Consider the following 17,438-nt stretch of genomic DNA (forward strand, 5'->3'; position numbering starts at 1 on the left):
TGCCCCATACCCATAATGTTCAGCGTTGGGACGGGGGTGCTTATCTATGCCTTGGGGACATTAGGGACGTCCGCAGCAGCAGCGGCAGACTTATCCTTGGTCTTCTTATCCTTCTTGTGTTTATGTTCGTCTTCCTTCTTCTTAGCAGCCTCGGCCACGAGCTGCTCGAAAACGAGGTAGTCGCCTTCTTCCTCGGGGGAGCGTTGAGCCTAGAAGAAATCAAGCAATGTTAGTCAATCAAGATGTGACGTGGTAATGCTTCACATACCCTGTTGAAGATGTCGCCAATGAGAACCAGAGCTTGGGCACGCTCCAGGCGCTTGGACAGAGGAACCTTCTTATCGTTCAAGAGACTATCGCAGACCTCGCGCAGGACGCTCTGGATCTCCCACTTGCTGCCACGCCAGGCGGCGGCAAGAATCTTGCCTGTCACGCGACGCTCGTACTCGCTGCGCTTCTCGTCGGTCCAGTCTTCGCCACCCTTCTCTTCCATGCGAGCCATGTCCTCCATGGTTTGTTGCGCATCGATGGCGCTGCTGATGGTGCTCCAGGTCTCCTTGACCAGCGTGCCCTTGTCGCGGAGGCGGCTGAAGAAGCCGCCAAAGCCGAGGAACTTTTGGCTGCGTAGTAGGCTGGAAGCCTTGGAGACATATGTCTGGCCGATTGCATGCAGAATATCGATACCAAACGACTCCATCTTGAGGTTTTCCACTTCGAGGCGCATCTTTTCTTGGAAGGCTCTGGTCACATCCTCACCCTTGTCCGTCTCCGTCCACACACTGACGCGGTCTTGCAGCTTCGCCACAAGGTTGTCAACACGCTCCTGGCGGACACGGGCTCGCTCCTTTTCGAATGCGGCCAGTTGCTCACGCTGCTCCTTGGATAGACCTGACTTCTTCTTATCCTTCTTGGCATCCTCGGCGGAGAGGGAAGCGGGGGCGTCGTTATCGTCGTGAGCTTTGTCGGCCAGCGCAGGACGCAGAGGAATTTGTGTGCGACCGTAAGAGCTGCTCGAGGGAGCCGGCGATGTGGCTTCGGATCGAGGAGGGCTCGGGGCGGGCCCAGGGGCGGCACCCGGGGTTGCACCAGGAGCGGCATGTGCGGGGGTCTTTTCTTCATCAACAACAACAGTAGGGGGAGGCACAGTGGTGGAGGCGGCAGGGGCGGCGGCAGGTGTTTGGTCCTTGAGAGATTCCTTCACGGCTTCTGCAGTGCCGGGGAAGTCGGCTTCATCCTTGCCGGTGCCCTCGGCGGCGGCTTGCTCCGCTGCAGCCGCTTCTGCTGCAGCCTGTTCCTCTTGCATGGTGATGTCCATGGTGGCGGTCAGGTCCTTCATGAGACTGATCTCACCGATCCAGTCGACGAAGGCCTCGCCGCCGAAAATGGATGAGAAGAACTCGGCCGGGTCGGCAAACCCTTCTTGCGGCTTGGCATGGTCTTTACCAAACTTATCGTATGCGGCGCGGAGGTCCTTGTCGGAAAGGACCTGGTACGCCTCACCGATAGACTGAAACTTTTCGTGCGCGGTAGGGTCGTTAGGGTTCTTGTCTGGATGCGGGCCTGGGTCAGCAAGCTTTGGCCGATAAGCGGGATGAGCGGCGATAGGGAGCGTTCTGCACGGCGCATCATCATCTGAGAGGGTTGAACATACCCGGGTGGTGGAGAATGGCCATCTTGCGGTAGGCCTTCTTGATCTCGAGTTCGGTCGCGGTGGGCTGGACGCCCAGCGCATCGTAGTAGACCGTATCGACAACCATTTTTGCGTGTTCGGGAAGCACGGCAGACTGTATGGAGAAATGATAATCGGGGGATACGAAAGAGCCGCAAATGCAGAGGAAAACGGCGGCGACCCGCGAAGAACGGCTGTGAAGGAGAAATAGTAAGGAGCCGCAAAGGTGATGGTGCCTGGTCGGGAAATTTTATCTCAGGATGACCAACACCGACTGCTACGTAATGGAGGGGCGGAGGGTCGAGCTCTCCGTCACCTGTGGCGGCACAGCCACGTGTGAGATGGCTGTGCAGGCAGCTGGCTGGAGGATGTTGATAGTTGGAAAGGCGGGATAGGTAATACTGTAGGAGGAGTGCAACGATGAAGTATTTGCGTAGATTCTTGTCTTGCTTTGCATGTATGATTGATGTACAAATAATTGTACATCATGTAGAGCCCTGGGCAGGGTTGACATCCTTGCACATGTGCAACGCCCACCAGCGTACAGTTCCTGGTGGTACTAAGCTGACGAACTTGTCATCGTGATGTATTTGAGTTAAACAAGTGTTCAACAGCTCATACGGACTCGGCCGAGTAGATAGTCACCGATCTATCTCCACTACTGACCTATTCTATTGTTCTTTGCTTTTTGCAGGCTACAGTGTTGAATCTTGCATCGTACTCGTTATCGTACCTGGTGAGGCTAATCTCGGAAGCGCTGGCACTGTTTTCCCGGCGCAAAAAGTCCACTTGCCGCTGCCTGGCGCCGCCAATGAAGGTGCTAATTTTGCGGTACACAACCCCACGTGTAGGTTACCTAACTAGCTCCATCCCCTACCCAGCATTTTCTCTCACTTTTCTTCTCGAATTCATTTGACTTTTCCCTCTTCCCCCGCGTTCTTGAGGCCTATTTATCTCAGCCACGGTCCGCGTCTTTTATTCCTGCTTCTCTCTCATCTAACACATTGAGTCATTAGCTTGATTCAAATCACCCGTTTCTCAATTGCAGTCTCTTGCCTGCACTCCATACGGTAGAACGAGATCAAACACAAAAAAAGAACACAACCGTCACAATGGGTGCGCTCTACTATCTGATGCATCCCAATCAGCTGCGTTCCATTTTACAATGGTGCGGCTAAGTAACACCGAGAGCTTACATTGAAAATATGGCTAACCTGTTCATTAGGAAGCTCTGGCATGAACCCGTCCATAAGCGCGACCCAACCAAGGAGTCCGAGAATCTCAAGGAGTGCTTTCGTTATCTCAACATGACCAGCCGTAGTTTTGCGATGGTTATCCAAGAGCTGAACCCTGAGCTTCTCGTTCCTGTTGCCCTCTTCTATCTCGTCCTCCGCGGTCTTGACACCATCGAGGATGACATGACGATTCCTCTCGACAAGAAGACCCCAATGCTGCGCAACTTCCATGAGACGATGGAAATCGACGGTTGGCAGTTCCACGAGAGCAAGGAGAAAGATGCTGAGCTGCTCGAGCATTTCGATGTTGTCATTGCTGAGCTGAAGCAACTCAAGCCACAATACTACGAAATCATCAAAGACCTCACTCTGAAGATGGGTAACGGCATGGCTGACTATGCCGCCGACACAGACAAGATTGAGAACGGCCTGCAAACCATTGAGGATTACGAGCTTTATTGCCACTACGTCGCTGGCCTTGTTGGAGAGGGCCTGACGAGACTCTTTGTCAGCGCTGAGCTTGCCAACCCCAAACTCGCAGAGAGACCCTCCCTCACTGAGTCCATGGGCCAGTTTCTGCAAAAAACCAACATCATCCGTGACATCCACGAAGACTGGGTGGACGGCCGCCGCTGGTACCCCAAGGAAATTTGGAGCAACCACGTCGATAAGTGGGAGGACCTGTTTGAGCTCTCCAAGCGCGAGCAGGCTCTGAACTGTATCTCGGAGATGGTGCTCGACGCCCTCAAGCACGTGGAGGAGTGTCTCTTCTACATGGCTGGCATGCGCGACCAGAGCTGCTTCAACTTTGTTGCCATTCCTCAGACCATGGCCATTGCCACCATGGAGCTCGTCTTCCGCAACCCCGCCATCCTCGAGCGCAACGTCAAGATCACGAAGGGCGACGCCTGCCAGGTCATGCTCGAATCTACACAAAACCTCTTCACCGTGTGTGAAGTGTTCCGCAAATACGTCCGCCGCATCCACAAGAAGAACGATCCGCGAGATCCGAACTTTTTGGCCATCAGTGCCCGTTGTGCCAAGGTACGTTGCAAAAAGAATTCTCCCTAACCCGCTGTCCACGCGGCTGCGTGCTGACAACATTGCAGATCGAGCAATTTATCGAGACACTGTACCCTACACAAGACGCTGCGAAGCTGAACGCCACCAACAAGAAGAGACAAATGGACGAACCCACTGCCGACCCCGGTGAGGGCTTCGTCCTGTGGATGGTTGTCATATTGTCCCTCGTCTTCATGGCTCTCCTCATGGTAGGTCTTTACAGAAACGGGCGTAGTGTAGCACCAATTGCTGACCCAATCACAGGTTGGCATCGCTAGCTTCTTCGGCGCCGACTTCTCCTCGACACTGACCGACGTGAGGAAGCTGTGGACCAGCCTCGATGCCCCCAAACCCCCCCAACCTCTCGCCGGTGCCGGTCGCGACGAGTTGTAGGGGCTGTCTTACTATATACGTGTCGAATTGCTTTTTCTTCTTCTTCAACCCCTATTCCTTTCGCTCGTCCGGGACGTCAATTTACGCGCAGCATATATACCATGCGAGTTTCTTTTTTTTTTAACGAGGCGGCGTGCGATTGATTGCAAACGGGTCCTTGCCCGTTACTCCTCACCCTTTTTACGAGACTTACTACTACTAATGCCATTTTTATACCCGCCCTTGGGCAGTTGATCCTTTTGTGCAAGTTCCCAGCTTGTGCCATGTGAAGAAATCTGTTAGCACGGATGTCAAATTGCAATTCAGTCCTTTCATGACTGTGGTTGTGCCGAAGAAGTGCTTATATCAACCTTGCTCTAAGCCTCCTCTCACGAGCGGGCACGACGCGAGTTGCTCTTTCTTTTCTTGTCCGAAAAGGCGACTTGCTGTTGGAAGGCAGACACATATCCACCCGGTAAGCTTAGTTTTCACAATTCCATGAATATTATTTACTTGCGCGTTTCGGGCTTTGTTGGGTCCTTCCCTCTAAAGAAATTCGCTATTATTATGCCTGTGCTGTTCTGTGACCTGGTAATGACGCATACGTGATGGTGGCTACACGACTCGAGCATGGATAGAATAGGCGGATGCACAAAAGGAGCGAGATTGTCGCGTGCCGTTTTCTATTCTCATACTCGCTGGAATCACCACCCTATACTCTTTCGCTTTCTAATCTCCCACATAGTCCCCCCCTAACTGCCATTGTTGGCAATGATGTTGGTGGTTCCCCGTTGGTTGCCACGTACGAAAGCGCCGGTCCGGGAAGCAAGCCCTTCCACCATATTTTCGACTGCCGCAGGCTGCTGGGTTTGGCCCTGGACTCCAATCAGGTAGGCGGCAAGGCCGGCCACGTGAGGCGAGGCTATCCGAAAATGTTAGCAAGCTGGCTTCCATGTCACTAGGGAAAGGGAGGTAGTACCCATGCTGGTTCCGCTGAGCATTTTCCGGTCCGTGTCGGAACGGATACCGACGCTCAGGACGTTGACCCCCGGGGCGAAGACGTCAACGGGCTGGCCAAAGTTGGAGAAGGAGGCCTTTGCGTCGGTCTCGGCATCGATGGCGCCGACGGTGATGGCGTCGGGGGAAGAGGCCGGCGACGTTGCAGACGCATCTTGCTATAAGACAGCCAGTTAGTATGGGCACGTCGGCAACTTGATCAAAAGGGAACTCATACGTTCTCATTGCCCGCGGCGACAACGGGGATGATGCCAGCGGAAACGAGTTGTTTAATGGCGGTGTTGATGGCATCAGATTTGGGGCCACCGAGAGACATGTTCATGACGGCCTTGCCGGCCAACCCCCGTTGTTGGACATCCTGAAACACAAACCTTAGGCCGTCAAGGACGCCAGAGTTGGAGCCGCCGCCATCTGCACCCAAGACCTTGACGGCCCTGAGCTGGACCTTCTTGGCAACACCATAGGTAGCACCACCAATAGTACCGGCGACGTGCGATCCGTGGCCGTTTTCATCCGTGTCCTGGACCTCGGTATCAGCACGGCTGCCTAGAAACGTAGGACTTGTTTCTTCAAGGCTTTGACTTACAACTCGGTCAATAAAATTAGCAGCTTGGACGGCACGTCCCTCAAACTCGATGTGCGAGGCGCGAATGCCCGTGTCGACAATGTAAGCGGTGACACCCTCACCGGCTGAGGCATCGTAGACATAGTTGGTGTTGCCGGCCTGGTTGTGGGAGAGGCGAGCGAGGCCCGGAGTGGCGTTGGTCTGCGAGATGGTGACCGAGGTGTGCACCTTTGTGTCGGCCTCGATGTAGTCGACCTCATTTGAGTTGTAGATTTCCATAAACATGTCGTCGTCGGCGTCGAGGACGCTTGCGCGCCACTTATTCAAAGTGTACGACTTGACCTCGGTGGAGAGCGGATTGCCGCCGAGACCACGCTTGCCTAGGTTGCGCTTCTTCAGGGAGGCGGCGAAGGAGGCCTCTTTGGCGTCGATGGTTGTGGAGTTGAAACCCTTACTGTACACGATAATGTAGCGGTTAGGAACCATGCTGGCCGCGGCGACGTTGCCATTGCGGATGGGAAGTCTAAAGCCAGTCGAGTCGGGAAGGCCGACGGGGTTGGTGGGAGCGGCGGCGGCGAAGCCAGCAAGTAATAGAATCAAGGACGAAAGCATGTGTAATTGCGTCATGATGAAGATGAAGACCGAGGCAGCTGTGTAGTCGAGTGTCCGTGAACCGTACTTATCCGAATATGGAGAGCTGTTGGCCGTATAAGGACGTGAAGGTGGTTTTGCGACTAGGGCGGCGCCGAACAGAACAGTGGTGAGAGAGAGAAAGAACGAAGAGTGAATAAAAGTAGTACAAAACAAGAGACAATAAATTTGCTGGCCCAGCCAAACACGATAGAAGGAAATGAAGAAGAAAGGGAGGAAAAAGTAAGAAGAGGGCCGCCAAAGCCCCTAGACTGGACCGGACAGATAGAGGACGAAGAGGACTGGGGGGAACAAGACCTGAGGCTCGTACGAGGGTGATGAGGTATACAAATAGAAGAAGAAACGGGAATAATGAGAAACAGGGTCAAAATGCCAAGACTCAAGGACCAAAAGAGGAAGCAGATGACCGAAGGGGAGGAGACGAGGGCATCTGAACTCCTGAAGCACTGCCCCGTCTGTTGGAAACCTTGCGTTGTTGACTGCTATATGGGGGGTCAAACGAAGAGGGTAAGAATATAGATGCTGTATGAATACAAGTGCGGTGAATTAGGTCAAGGGGGCCAGATAGAGCAAGAAAATAACGGCGAGCAGGTGGGCAGGTGGCTCTGGGCGACGGGCGACGGGCGACGGGCGACGGGGAGGGGGAGGGGGAGGGGGGGGGAGGGAGATATCGTACACATGCTGGCTAATAATAACAATGTATCGCGCACAGCGGTGTAACTCAGAAATCCAGAGTTCGAATTGTGCAGATTACTGGAAGGTCAGTATTGTTTAGCCGCTGGGTTGGGGGTGGTGCGACATGTAAGTCGGGATGTATGTCACCTGTGGCTGTCTTTGGGTTGCTGTAGTGGAGGATTGTCGTTGGTTGATTCCGCGGACACGCCCCCACCCCTCTCCTCTTGGGCTACATTGGCGGCCATCAGGCGTTTGGATGGGGTCAACGGGAGGCTGTGGGCTCTCGCAAAATGCCCCCGGCCAGGACCCTGCCCACCGGCGATGACGCTAGCCGAAGCGATAATTGGTTCGGCAGCACGATGAGGGCAGGGAGGGTTTGTTGCAGACCCCAGCTTCCTGTCGGAGGCTGCGGGATGTACGGTTTTGAATCCAGGACGCGGACGCACAGCCCAAACAACTTGGCAGCTCCAGGGGGTGCTGTGTTGAACGGCAAGGGGGAAGGCGTTCGTCAGCTTGGAGCCAGCCGGCCTAGTGCATGGCTGTCATGGTAGCTTAAATGCCAGCTAATTTCCAGCCGGCCAGTACTAATGTACGTATGTAGAGGTAGGCATGCGTTTGAAGAGAGGATGTGCGTTTGAAGAGGAGGGGTGTCGGGTTTTGGTGTTGATGATTTTGGGTGGGGGGCTTCACGGCTAGGAAAGCGAAGCGAAACAGAGGCGACGAGGCGTTGTTGGAGCCTGTGTCCTCTCCTCGTTTGGCGCCGACGCTGTCCAGCCTGACTGATTGGCTCTCCAGCGACGGTAGGGGGCTGCGGCATGCGGCATGCGGCATGCGGCCAACGTGATGGAAATGATGTCTTCCTGATAATTTAAAGCAAAAGCACTTGCTAATGTAGAAAAAAAAAAGAAAAAAGAAAGACAGGCACAAGAAAGGAGAAAACACGGTCACTGCCTCGTGCTACCTTTCTGCGGATACTGTCGGTGAACTATTATTATTAGTTAAGCTACATACAGCGGGCATGATTGACGCGACTTACATACATAGGTACCGTACATACACTGGCTTCTTCGCTTCTTCCCCCGTCCCCCACCATCCTCGCTAAAAAGCTAAAACATGACAGCTCTGCAGTACACTCTCGGGTTTGACGCATGACGACGCTTTTGCAATTCGCAAAAATAAGGTGTTTTTTGCTTGAATAAACAAAAAGATCATGTCGCCATACGAAACCCTACTCTAACTAGTCATCCTCATCCTCGTAACGCATCCCACGAAGCCGACCTGCATTACGCATGGCCATTCCAATCCCCCGACCCCAGCGAAAATGGAGGATCTCTGGGGGGGGGGGGGGGGTTGCAGCCAAGCCTTGGAATAGGCCTTGCGCTCGTTTCGGGTCTTTGCGGACGGCGACCAACTCTCCGACGGTGGCTGTCGTTAGTCGGCTGCCTCTGCCTCGCTGTTGGAGATACATTAATAAATGCCGTCGACGCTCCCGAAAATTGAACAGCCCCCCTTGCGCCTTTAATGTCTTCCGTGTCTTAACTTTTGAATGTTCAGCGCCGCTGCTACTTTTGATGGCGATGAAAGGTGCTCCGATGAGCCGATAGCCTAATGTGTTTGGGGAAAGCTATCCCAGCGCCACTGCTCTGACACAAAACTCCAAAGCATAGTCGTTACCGCCCTTTAGTAACTTGGCGTAGAGCTGCATTTGACGTTTTGGTTGAAACTGGGTAGCTATAACATGGGATGCAGTCTTACGGACTAAGTATATTGCGATGCGGCTTGGCTCCTACCGGCGGTTGATGCAAGACGACTACATTGACGAATCCTGCCCTGGGCTTGGCTCTCGGCAACGAAGAGAAAGAACAGCGAACAAAGACTAGTGCGTAAAAGCACCATGCTTCAGCTGTTTCGACGGCGCGTGAGAATGAAATCTATCAGTTGCAGCGTGACCAATTCAGCGACGGTGAATCTCACACCCTCATCAACCTAGGATAATCCAATATGAACCGCAAATCAGGATCGGCCGTAGAACAGTTCCTTACCCAGAACTTGTCGATCTGGCGGCGAAAGAGACGTTTTTGTGGCAAAATCATGTACTTTCCCATCTCGGTGTGCCCTCGGTACAGCAGTAAGGCGGCGAAGTGTGGCATGAACAGCCTGTTGGGTGTGGAAGGGTCGGGTGCCCCCAGCGCCGGGAAACTCCAAGATGTGACAGAGATCATGGGGAGGATAATGCCCACTCAGGTCTGGCGCATTCATGTAATGTGCTGGCGCTCCGAATGGGCGCTGCGTGATGCAGTGCAGTTACTCCGTAGTGGTGGATGTTTTATGGTGGTGTCGGGAAGCGGCGAAGATGTGGAGTCGGCAAGGAATAAAAGACAGTAGGAGACAGTAGGAGACAAATTTGCTGAAATAAGTTACGGAAGTCATAGTGAGCCCTGAAATGATGAATAATGGTGACTCCATCTGCGGTCAGGGCAGAGTAGAGGGGTCCGGTTGGAGAGCCTGACTTGATACGACGCCGGAGACGACGAAAGCCGCGAAGAAAGAGGCAGTGCCGAGGCTGTAGAAAACTCTAGGTAGAAAGAGAGCAAGATTTAAAAGAAAGGAGGTAAAAGGAAAGAAGTCAAAGAAAAAAGGGAAGAAGGAAATAGGAGAGGGGGAAGGAGAGCGGAACAGCTGTTGACGAGGATCAATACAAGAGTAGATGCGAAATAGAAAGCCATGTAGCTTGTGATACACTATCAGTATCAATAAATACTATGGTTTAAAAGCCAAATACAATTTCACGTTTAAATGGGAGAGCAGTATTTTTATCATCAACTCTGATAGGTTCTGAGGTCGTCGTTAATACGTGGCAGGCGGGTCAAGTCGGCGAGTTGGCCACCGACAAATTTGTATAAGTGGGCGCCATCACCAGATCTTGCTGCCATGTACGGATACGGATAGGGCGTTGATTAGACGGGAAGCGTGGCTGGGCATCGGCAGACCGGCCCAACTATTTACAGCTTGATTAGAAATTGACATCATTTATGATGATCAGAGGCTCATCTCGGAGATATTAATACCAGTCTTTTATACTTTGGGCAGTTTGGTTGGCCTTATTTATAATACCTTGGCTTGGGCATGAACCTGGGCATCTGGGGTAATTTCGATATTCTGGGCGGGTGATTAGGCAAGGCGTTCTGGGTCGCCATCGCCGAACTGGGCTGTCCTAGATTTTAATAACGCTGCTTCTTGAATAAGACGACTATTCCAATTGCTAAATACTGGTATTGACCAAGGGTTTGCCGTCTCGCTGAAGCCCCCGCACCAGCACCAGCCTGTGTCCCGTGTGAAGGTACCTGCCGTGTATTGTAATGAGCCAAGGTACTTTCCTTTGCCTCTGTTTACAGCCACCTTGTCATGGCCTTGTGACTCTGCCCCCAATTTGCCAACACGACGTACATACTAACATTGTAGTAGGTGTGGCCTGACTACCTACTAAGGTACTTCCTTCATACCTAACAGAACATGCCTACCCAAGTACCTGTGAGGTCCGTCCCCTCCACTTGTACCAAGATACCCAGCCAGATTTGCCATCCATTTCAACCCCATCCCTCCATCTCTGGTAGGTATCTCCTCTTCTTCTTCTCCTCTCCCTTTGCGAACTTCATCTGCGTTTGCGTTTGCGTTTGCCGTTTTTCTGTTGGCTTTCTTCTTGTCTTCTTTGATTCTCTCCTCCGTGCTGTTGCCACTCTTCCTCTCGCCAGACTGACAACTTTTTATTCAATCGCCCTCAGGTCGCATCTACTCACGGGCGAATCAGCGCAGCATCGCGTGTCTCGCCATCCCCAAAGACCTCATTTTAACCATCCGACATAAGAACCCGCCCTGCCGCCCTGCCACTGAAACCGCGCCGCCCTTGCGGCAGTTCCGGACCCTGCGTTCCATCGACGCTTTGCTCTGCTACCTGCCACGCTTTAAAAAATCCCCCAAGACACTTGTCTTTTACGCAGTGGCTAAAATAATTACGTTCGCCCGCCCGCCCCAGCCGCCACCGCATTTCCCTTTAGGTATCTCATCATCTTCGAATCGATGATACATCGTTAGCTGGCTACTAAACCGCCTTGACCCGTCCGACACCGTCTTCTGCGCGCCCTTGCTCTTTTTCCACCCCGCCCTTTCGCCTCGTCTCCGTCTATTCTACCTACCAGCTTCTCGATCGCGGAATTCTGTCCATCCCTCGAAATTCAGCGCCTCGAGCCCGCCACGTCGCCTCTCTGCCGCCCTCGTCGCACGCGCCTAACTGACATGCTCTTATCGCATCTCCCCCAGCGCGCTTCATTTGCTCATCGTGCGCCATCATGGCCGACTTTTCCCCCCTCGACCGCGATCTCGCCGCGAGCAATAGCCCGCCTCTTGTAGATGCCCGCCTGACAGAGCGTCTCTCAGAAGACCCCCCCGAACACGCCACTATTCGCCTCCCCTACAGATTTGCGCCTGTCACACCCGGTTTATTGGACTCGCCTCCTGCGCAAGGCGCCCGTATCAGCCCCGACGCGAAGCTATTCCAAGAGCCCGACTCTCCTTTTGTGCCTCCCGCCCGACCGAGTAGCACACCCTACCCTTTCGTTGACACCAGGGAGACCGCATGCTCCAGCACATCGGATTTCTCCCTCGCCCTTGGCTCACAAAATGTTTCCATCCCCCCAGCGGTCGATGACCCTCGGGACCGGAGTCGACCAGCTACGCACTTCACGAGAGTCCCGGTCGAGGTCCACGAAGTCATTCTCGACCATCTATTTGGAGTCTGCGCGCCCATCTCCTTGAGAGCTGGTCTATGGTCCCCCAGCTCAGCGAGAGGCTTAGGTAGGGCGCCGCGCTCCTCGAGAAGACGAGAAACGACACAGTTGGCCCTTATCAACTCCACCTGGCGAGTCTTGGTTCAGAAGCGACTATACCGCCACATCAAGTTGAAAGGCACACTCAGCTCCATCGACCAGGCTATTTCTCACTTTGCTGGTCCCGGTCAGCGTCTTGCCAACTACGTCAAGCATATCGAAATTTGGTTCCCGGTATTCCAGCCCCGTTACCCGCAACAGGCAATCTCTCCGTCACCTGTACTGCCTGTCTTTCGAAGTGATGGCGGCTTGCCGTTTGCCATCTACACCCTACCAGGGGACAATTGCACCCTGCAAGATGTGTTTCAATTCGTTTCCCTTGCCTTACCTTGTACCAAGATCCTTACGCTCGAGGGTGGTGAGCGTCGAAAAGCGCCCAAGGTCGTGCACTCCCACCATCATAACCGCCACGGCCTCGACTACGGGCCAATATTACCTATTGTGAGCTCGGTGACAACCCTCGTCACCAAAGGTCAATGGAACCTGATGCGGGACAACCATGATTTTGTCTCCATTCTCGGTGCCCTACCCAATATAGAGGAATGGCGAGGCGCTTACAGCAAGCCCAAGTCGAAAAGCTACATTACTATTTCTCAATTTCTGCCGTACATCCCGGCAGGCATCAAGCACCTCAGCCTGTGTCTTGAGAATGACTACAGGCGAGAGGCTGTTGTGCCTGCCTTCTTTGCCAAGGCGTCCCGTCAAGCGCACATCTGCACTGTCCTAGCGAAGATTGTGCCCAGCCTCGAACGGTTTTCCTACACTGGCCGTGTTTGCCATCAATTTTTCCAAGTGGCTAGTCAGAGCGCATTTGCATCTTCCAGTCGACTGCGCTCAATCGACCTGACTCTCAAAAATTGCTGTCGTCACTCCAACATCTTCTCTGACTCTGGCTCCGGTATCCAGGATAAGGGCTTTATCGCTGCCTTTGAAAGGCTCGTCATCTCCGCCGTCAAATCACTGGCGCATTTCCACCGTGTCGAATATATGAGAATTCGATTTGTTGATCTAGGTTCGTGCAATCGCAACATTTGACACCTGTCTTCCCTACTAATTCGATGGCAGACTCGGCTGTACCTGGGTTGAACCCTTACTTTCTGTTCCAGCACGGCGAATGCAGCGGAGTTTGGAGTGACAAAATTATCAACGAGATGGCTAAAGCTCGCCCAGGCAGCAAGTTTCCCGAGTTGAGCGAGAGCTTTGGCAACATATCTTACACAAAAGAAGGGCGACTTATCGTCCCACCCGAATTGTCGCGCACGCGCATGACTTCGATCAAGATTGCCAACTACGAAATATTTGAGAACCGCGTAATCGCTGTTTAAGACGCTGCAGCAACCCCGTCGACCAAAACTACCCCAATTTGCATTATATACCGGCGTTGGACTTGCTTCATTCTTTGTTGAAACTCGGGCATAGCGTTGTTTGCAGCGAAGAGACTGGATAATTTTTTTTTTGGAATTTTGCCTAGAATACACCCTGGGGCGTACGGGAATTTGGTTATTATTTGGAGTTTGGGCGGAGGGCTTAATATCTGATCAGTTGCTTGGATTATGCTACATTTGCAAGGCAACATAGTACACGCTTGGGGTAATGGCTTTATACATCAACTTGTTCTGTGCACAGTTATAAAAGATTGATGCTATTACATGGCCCCTATTCATAGTGAACTTCCTTTCGAAGTACAGACCTTTCGGCTCCATCGCTGATAATGATGCCTAGTATCCAACAGTTGACCAGGAAAAAGAATAGCGAAGCCAGCCATAGGCCGGGCACAAAGGTGCTCTTCCCCAAGAACTCGAGCTCGTAGCCCTGCTGCAGCCACGCCGCCTGCGCGACAACCCAGAGGACAAGAGCCGTGATCCCCAGCCTGGGGCTCCGCAGCATTGACGAGCCGGGAAGGTAGAGTGGTAGGAAGACCATGTACCAGAGAAAGTACTGAAGCGCGGTTCGTGAGTACACGGTGTCAAGGAAGGGGGCGGAGACAAGAAGAAGAAGTGAAAGGGGATGAGGTGAAAGTTTTACGTACCTGTGAGGTGCAGACCTTATTAAAGGTGACAAAGGCGAACGTCTGCGCCATCATGGACGTGGCGAGGTCCTTCTTGGCCAGCGCGAGCGGAATCAGCACGCACGACAGGAGGAGCTGCGGCAGGAAGGCGAGCGACTCGGTACGCAGCGGCGGCGCCGAGGCGGTATCGCCGACGGCGGCAGACGACGTGGCTGCCGAGTTGATGTACAGCAGCACGTTGTACGGCGAGAAGTTGTGCCTGTGGTCGATGCGAGTGACGTGGTGAAAGTACGTGTGCACCAAGAACGGCATCCCGTAGCTATAATTCGGGAGGAAAGTGACAGGGTTAGTCAGTCCACGAGAGGGGTAGATGTTAGGAAGGAAGGCTTACATTGAGTACATGAGCGCGTTGAGCAGGGCAAACGTCGCCAGGCTGACGGCGGCCAGCTTCACGCGCGCTGCCGTGACAAAACCGATCGCAGCCTCGATCAGGCTCAGCTTCTCCTTCTTCTTCTGGGCGCTGCTGCTGCCGCTGCTGCCCATCGCCGTCGCCATCCTCTTCTCGTCCATCCACCACACGATGGCCGGCGCGTAGATGAACGGGTAAATCTTGACGTGCACCGCCAAGCCGAGCAACACGCCCGCGAGCGCCACCCGGCGTCGCTCCACCGCCCACAGCAGCCCCATGGTCAGCGCGCCGAGCAGCCCCTCGGCGCTGCCGCGGGTGCTGATGGCCGCAACCATGGGGTTCCAGAGCCACAGGGCGGCGAACGCGCCGGCCCGTCGCGCCGGCGTGCCGCGGCGCAGAAGCAGTCGCAGGGCCAGCCAGCCGGCGACGAGGTCGGCGAGGGCGAAGAGCACCTTGCCGAGGTCGAAGAGGCGGCGGTGCGCGGTCGGGGCGAGCAGCCAGGCGAGCAGCGGCGTGTAGCGGTAGGTGGCGCGGTCGTAGGGGCTGCCGTCACCGGGGGAGGAGGCGACGATGCGCGCGGCGTCGGTGAAGACGAGGTAGTCGATGTCGGTGTACTTGACGGCGGAGTGGGCGTCCTGCCACGCGCCGTAGACGAGGAGCACGGCGCGGAGGGCGACGGCGATGGAGAAGAGCGGCACAGGGTCGAACAGCGCGTGCAGAGAGCCAAGGCTGCTGCTCGCACCGCTGCCGGTCTTGCCGGATACGCCTCTTGATTTGGCCATTTTTTCTGGGTGGATGGCGTGTTTCAACGCCGTGTGAAGGTCACTTGAGCTCAGTCCGTGCTGATTGGTGATGATGATGAGCTGTTCACTGAGAATGCCAGCGAGACATGACTTGTCGGCCCCAGAGCACAATCCGGATGGGCCTCTCGTGCGATTGAAACAGCCGCTGCCTGGAAATGCTGCGATGCCTCGAAAAGGGAAAGCTGATGTTTGGTGGATGACGTCGCGTTGTCCAAAAATACGACAAGGTCCCCTTTTTGGAAGCTCATCAACTTGGAGATGCAGATCCACACAAGCCCACCAAGACTTTTTGTGCCTGGTCCACTCTAACAACTGATCCTCGTCAATCATCATCAACAAACAGTCCTGTCAGCATTCCATCCATCTTTATTATTGTAGGAGATTCACTATTTTTAGCCATTTTGATACGCATAATTATCGACTTCTCAATTTTCAATGTCTGCTACCGGCGTCAAGCGGGACCATAATGGCCGCGCCAAGATCGCGCCAGATGCGCCGCGAGGCCGTTTTCACGACATGTTTGAGGGCTTCCGAGACGAGCTGGACCAGCACCACGACAGACGCGAGCGCCTTGTCAAGGTCTCGAGGGACGTAACAGCACAGAGTAAAAAGATGTGTGTTTTTTCCAACCGTCTTTTCGTGAGACTGCGTTTCCTGCTAACACTTGCACCTAGAATCTTTGCTCTACAAAGGTACACGCCGACAAACATGCGCTGCTTGCCCTTTGCCGTGCCAAGCTAACCAGCACAACTTTACGCAACAGAGTCAAGGAGCTCAACAAGGAGCTCCCGCCCAACATCCAAAAGGACGTGGACGGCCGGATGACCGAGATCGCCACGCTCCTCGGCTCCGTCGCGCCGGAGCTGCAGTCGTCCCTGCACCGCCACCGCTACCAGTCTACGCTGCGGTGCCTCGAGGAGCTCGTCGAGGCGCTCTCCTTCGCGCACTACCTGCGGCATCAGACGCTCATCACGCCCGCGGAGGCGCGCGCCGCCGTGCCGGCCGGCGTCAGCCTGACGGAGCACGACTACGTCTACGGCGTCTTCGACCTCTTTGGCGAGCTGATGCGCTTCGCGACCGTCACGACGGCGCAGACGGGCCGCCTACTCAGTGACGAGTACGCGCGCCGCAATCTGCTCAGCGACATGCAGGAGCTGGGCTGCGCGTTCGAGATGATGCCCGACGTGCCTACGCGCGACTACCGTAACAAGGTTGAGGCCATGCGCCAGAGCGTCAGGAAGGTCGAGAAGCTGGGTTACGGCCTCGTCGTTCGCGGCAGCGAGCGGCCAAAGGGATGGCTCCCAGATATGAAGGAGGATATCGCCGATACCGGCTCTCCATAGGCATGTATGAACTTGATACGAAACAATGTATGTATGTATAGCTACCGTTTGCATCATCAGCTTTGTTTGAATTCACTGTGTTGGCTGCGTTGGCTCCGTGTTGGTGCCGAGGTTGCCAGCTGTCACCACAAACGCGCATATTGCTTCGGCACTTCTCATTTGCCCATTTCTCCTTCTACTGCTTCCTCTTCTCTAAGAACTTCTTTTTTACGGCTACTTTTACTTCTGCTTCTACTGTTCTTCTCCTTCGCATTTCCACCGACGAAAACACACATCTCGAAACAAGCTCCAGGTCGGTTCAACACCACAACAATCCCCGATTCCTACCTTGATTTCCCTGTGGCTGCATAATGCCGCCCAAAAAGGACCCAGCGGCTGCCAACATGCAAAAAGGCGAGAGCCTCGTGAAACGAACAACTTTTTTCGTCAACAGCGAATGGCAAGCGGGCTGCCTACCTGAGCAGCGCACACACATCCGAGGCCAGATGTATGTTGAAAGCCTTGAGCCGCAGAGAAAGACCCAAAAATGGCCCCTAATTCTCATCCATGGCGACTACCATTCGAGTCAAGTTGGTTTCTCGGGTGCCATCAATACCGTGGCAAACAATGCTAATGAGAACGGCAGGTTTGGCTCACAAAACCCGACGGAAACCCCGGCTGGGCCTCGTATTTCGTTGGAAAGGGCTTCCATGTCTATCTCGTCGATTTTCCAGGCACAGGGAAGGCACATAACCTCACGAAAGAAG

The 17,438-nt window shown here is 54.1% G+C and overlaps 6 protein-coding genes across 6 annotated transcripts; 3 read left to right on the forward strand and 3 right to left on the reverse strand.

Moving 5' to 3' along the window:
- Positions 1-44: 44 nt before the first annotated feature.
- Positions 45-1,757, reverse strand: ISF_05244 (DnaJ domain protein; the record flags this gene model as incomplete). The annotated part of the gene is made up of 3 exons (XM_018848849.1): positions 45-209; positions 269-1,560; positions 1,652-1,757. 3 exons carry the CDS (start codon positions 1,755-1,757, stop codon positions 45-47), a joined length of 1,563 nt encoding a protein of 520 aa, XP_018703985.1.
- A 1,024-nt stretch (positions 1,758-2,781) lies between these two features.
- On the forward strand, positions 2,782-4,359 carry ISF_05245 (squalene synthetase; the record flags this gene model as incomplete). Its single annotated transcript, XM_018848850.1, has 4 exons — positions 2,782-2,837; positions 2,895-3,948; positions 4,014-4,175; positions 4,231-4,359. 4 exons carry the CDS (start codon positions 2,782-2,784, stop codon positions 4,357-4,359), a joined length of 1,401 nt encoding a protein of 466 aa, XP_018703986.1.
- Positions 4,360-5,090: 731 nt separating this feature from the next.
- ISF_05246 (oryzin precursor) lies at positions 5,091-6,547 on the reverse strand (the record flags this gene model as incomplete). Its single annotated transcript, XM_018848851.1, has 4 exons — positions 5,091-5,260; positions 5,318-5,513; positions 5,573-5,875; positions 5,942-6,547. 4 exons carry the CDS (start codon positions 6,545-6,547, stop codon positions 5,091-5,093), a joined length of 1,275 nt encoding a protein of 424 aa, XP_018703987.1.
- Positions 6,548-11,592: 5,045 nt separating this feature from the next.
- On the forward strand, positions 11,593-13,454 carry ISF_05247 (hypothetical protein; the record flags this gene model as incomplete). Its single annotated transcript, XM_018848852.1, has 2 exons — positions 11,593-13,141; positions 13,195-13,454. The coding sequence occupies 2 exons, from the start codon at positions 11,593-11,595 to the stop codon at positions 13,452-13,454; spliced, it is 1,809 nt and encodes a 602-aa protein (XP_018703988.1).
- Positions 13,455-13,785: 331 nt separating this feature from the next.
- On the reverse strand, positions 13,786-15,328 carry ISF_05248 (Mannosyltransferase, DXD; the record flags this gene model as incomplete). The annotated part of the gene is made up of 3 exons (XM_018848853.1): positions 13,786-14,067; positions 14,159-14,456; positions 14,529-15,328. The coding sequence occupies 3 exons, from the start codon at positions 15,326-15,328 to the stop codon at positions 13,786-13,788; spliced, it is 1,380 nt and encodes a 459-aa protein (XP_018703989.1).
- A 456-nt stretch (positions 15,329-15,784) lies between these two features.
- On the forward strand, positions 15,785-16,692 carry ISF_05249 (Translin; the record flags this gene model as incomplete). Its single annotated transcript, XM_018848854.1, has 3 exons — positions 15,785-15,963; positions 16,024-16,041; positions 16,113-16,692. The coding sequence occupies 3 exons, from the start codon at positions 15,785-15,787 to the stop codon at positions 16,690-16,692; spliced, it is 777 nt and encodes a 258-aa protein (XP_018703990.1).
- Positions 16,693-17,438: the final 746 nt, after the last annotated feature.

This window comes from Cordyceps fumosorosea, assembly GCF_001636725.1.
Source record: "Cordyceps fumosorosea ARSEF 2679 chromosome Unknown scaffold_12, whole genome shotgun sequence".
NCBI lineage: Eukaryota > Fungi > Ascomycota > Sordariomycetes > Hypocreales > Cordycipitaceae > Cordyceps > Cordyceps fumosorosea.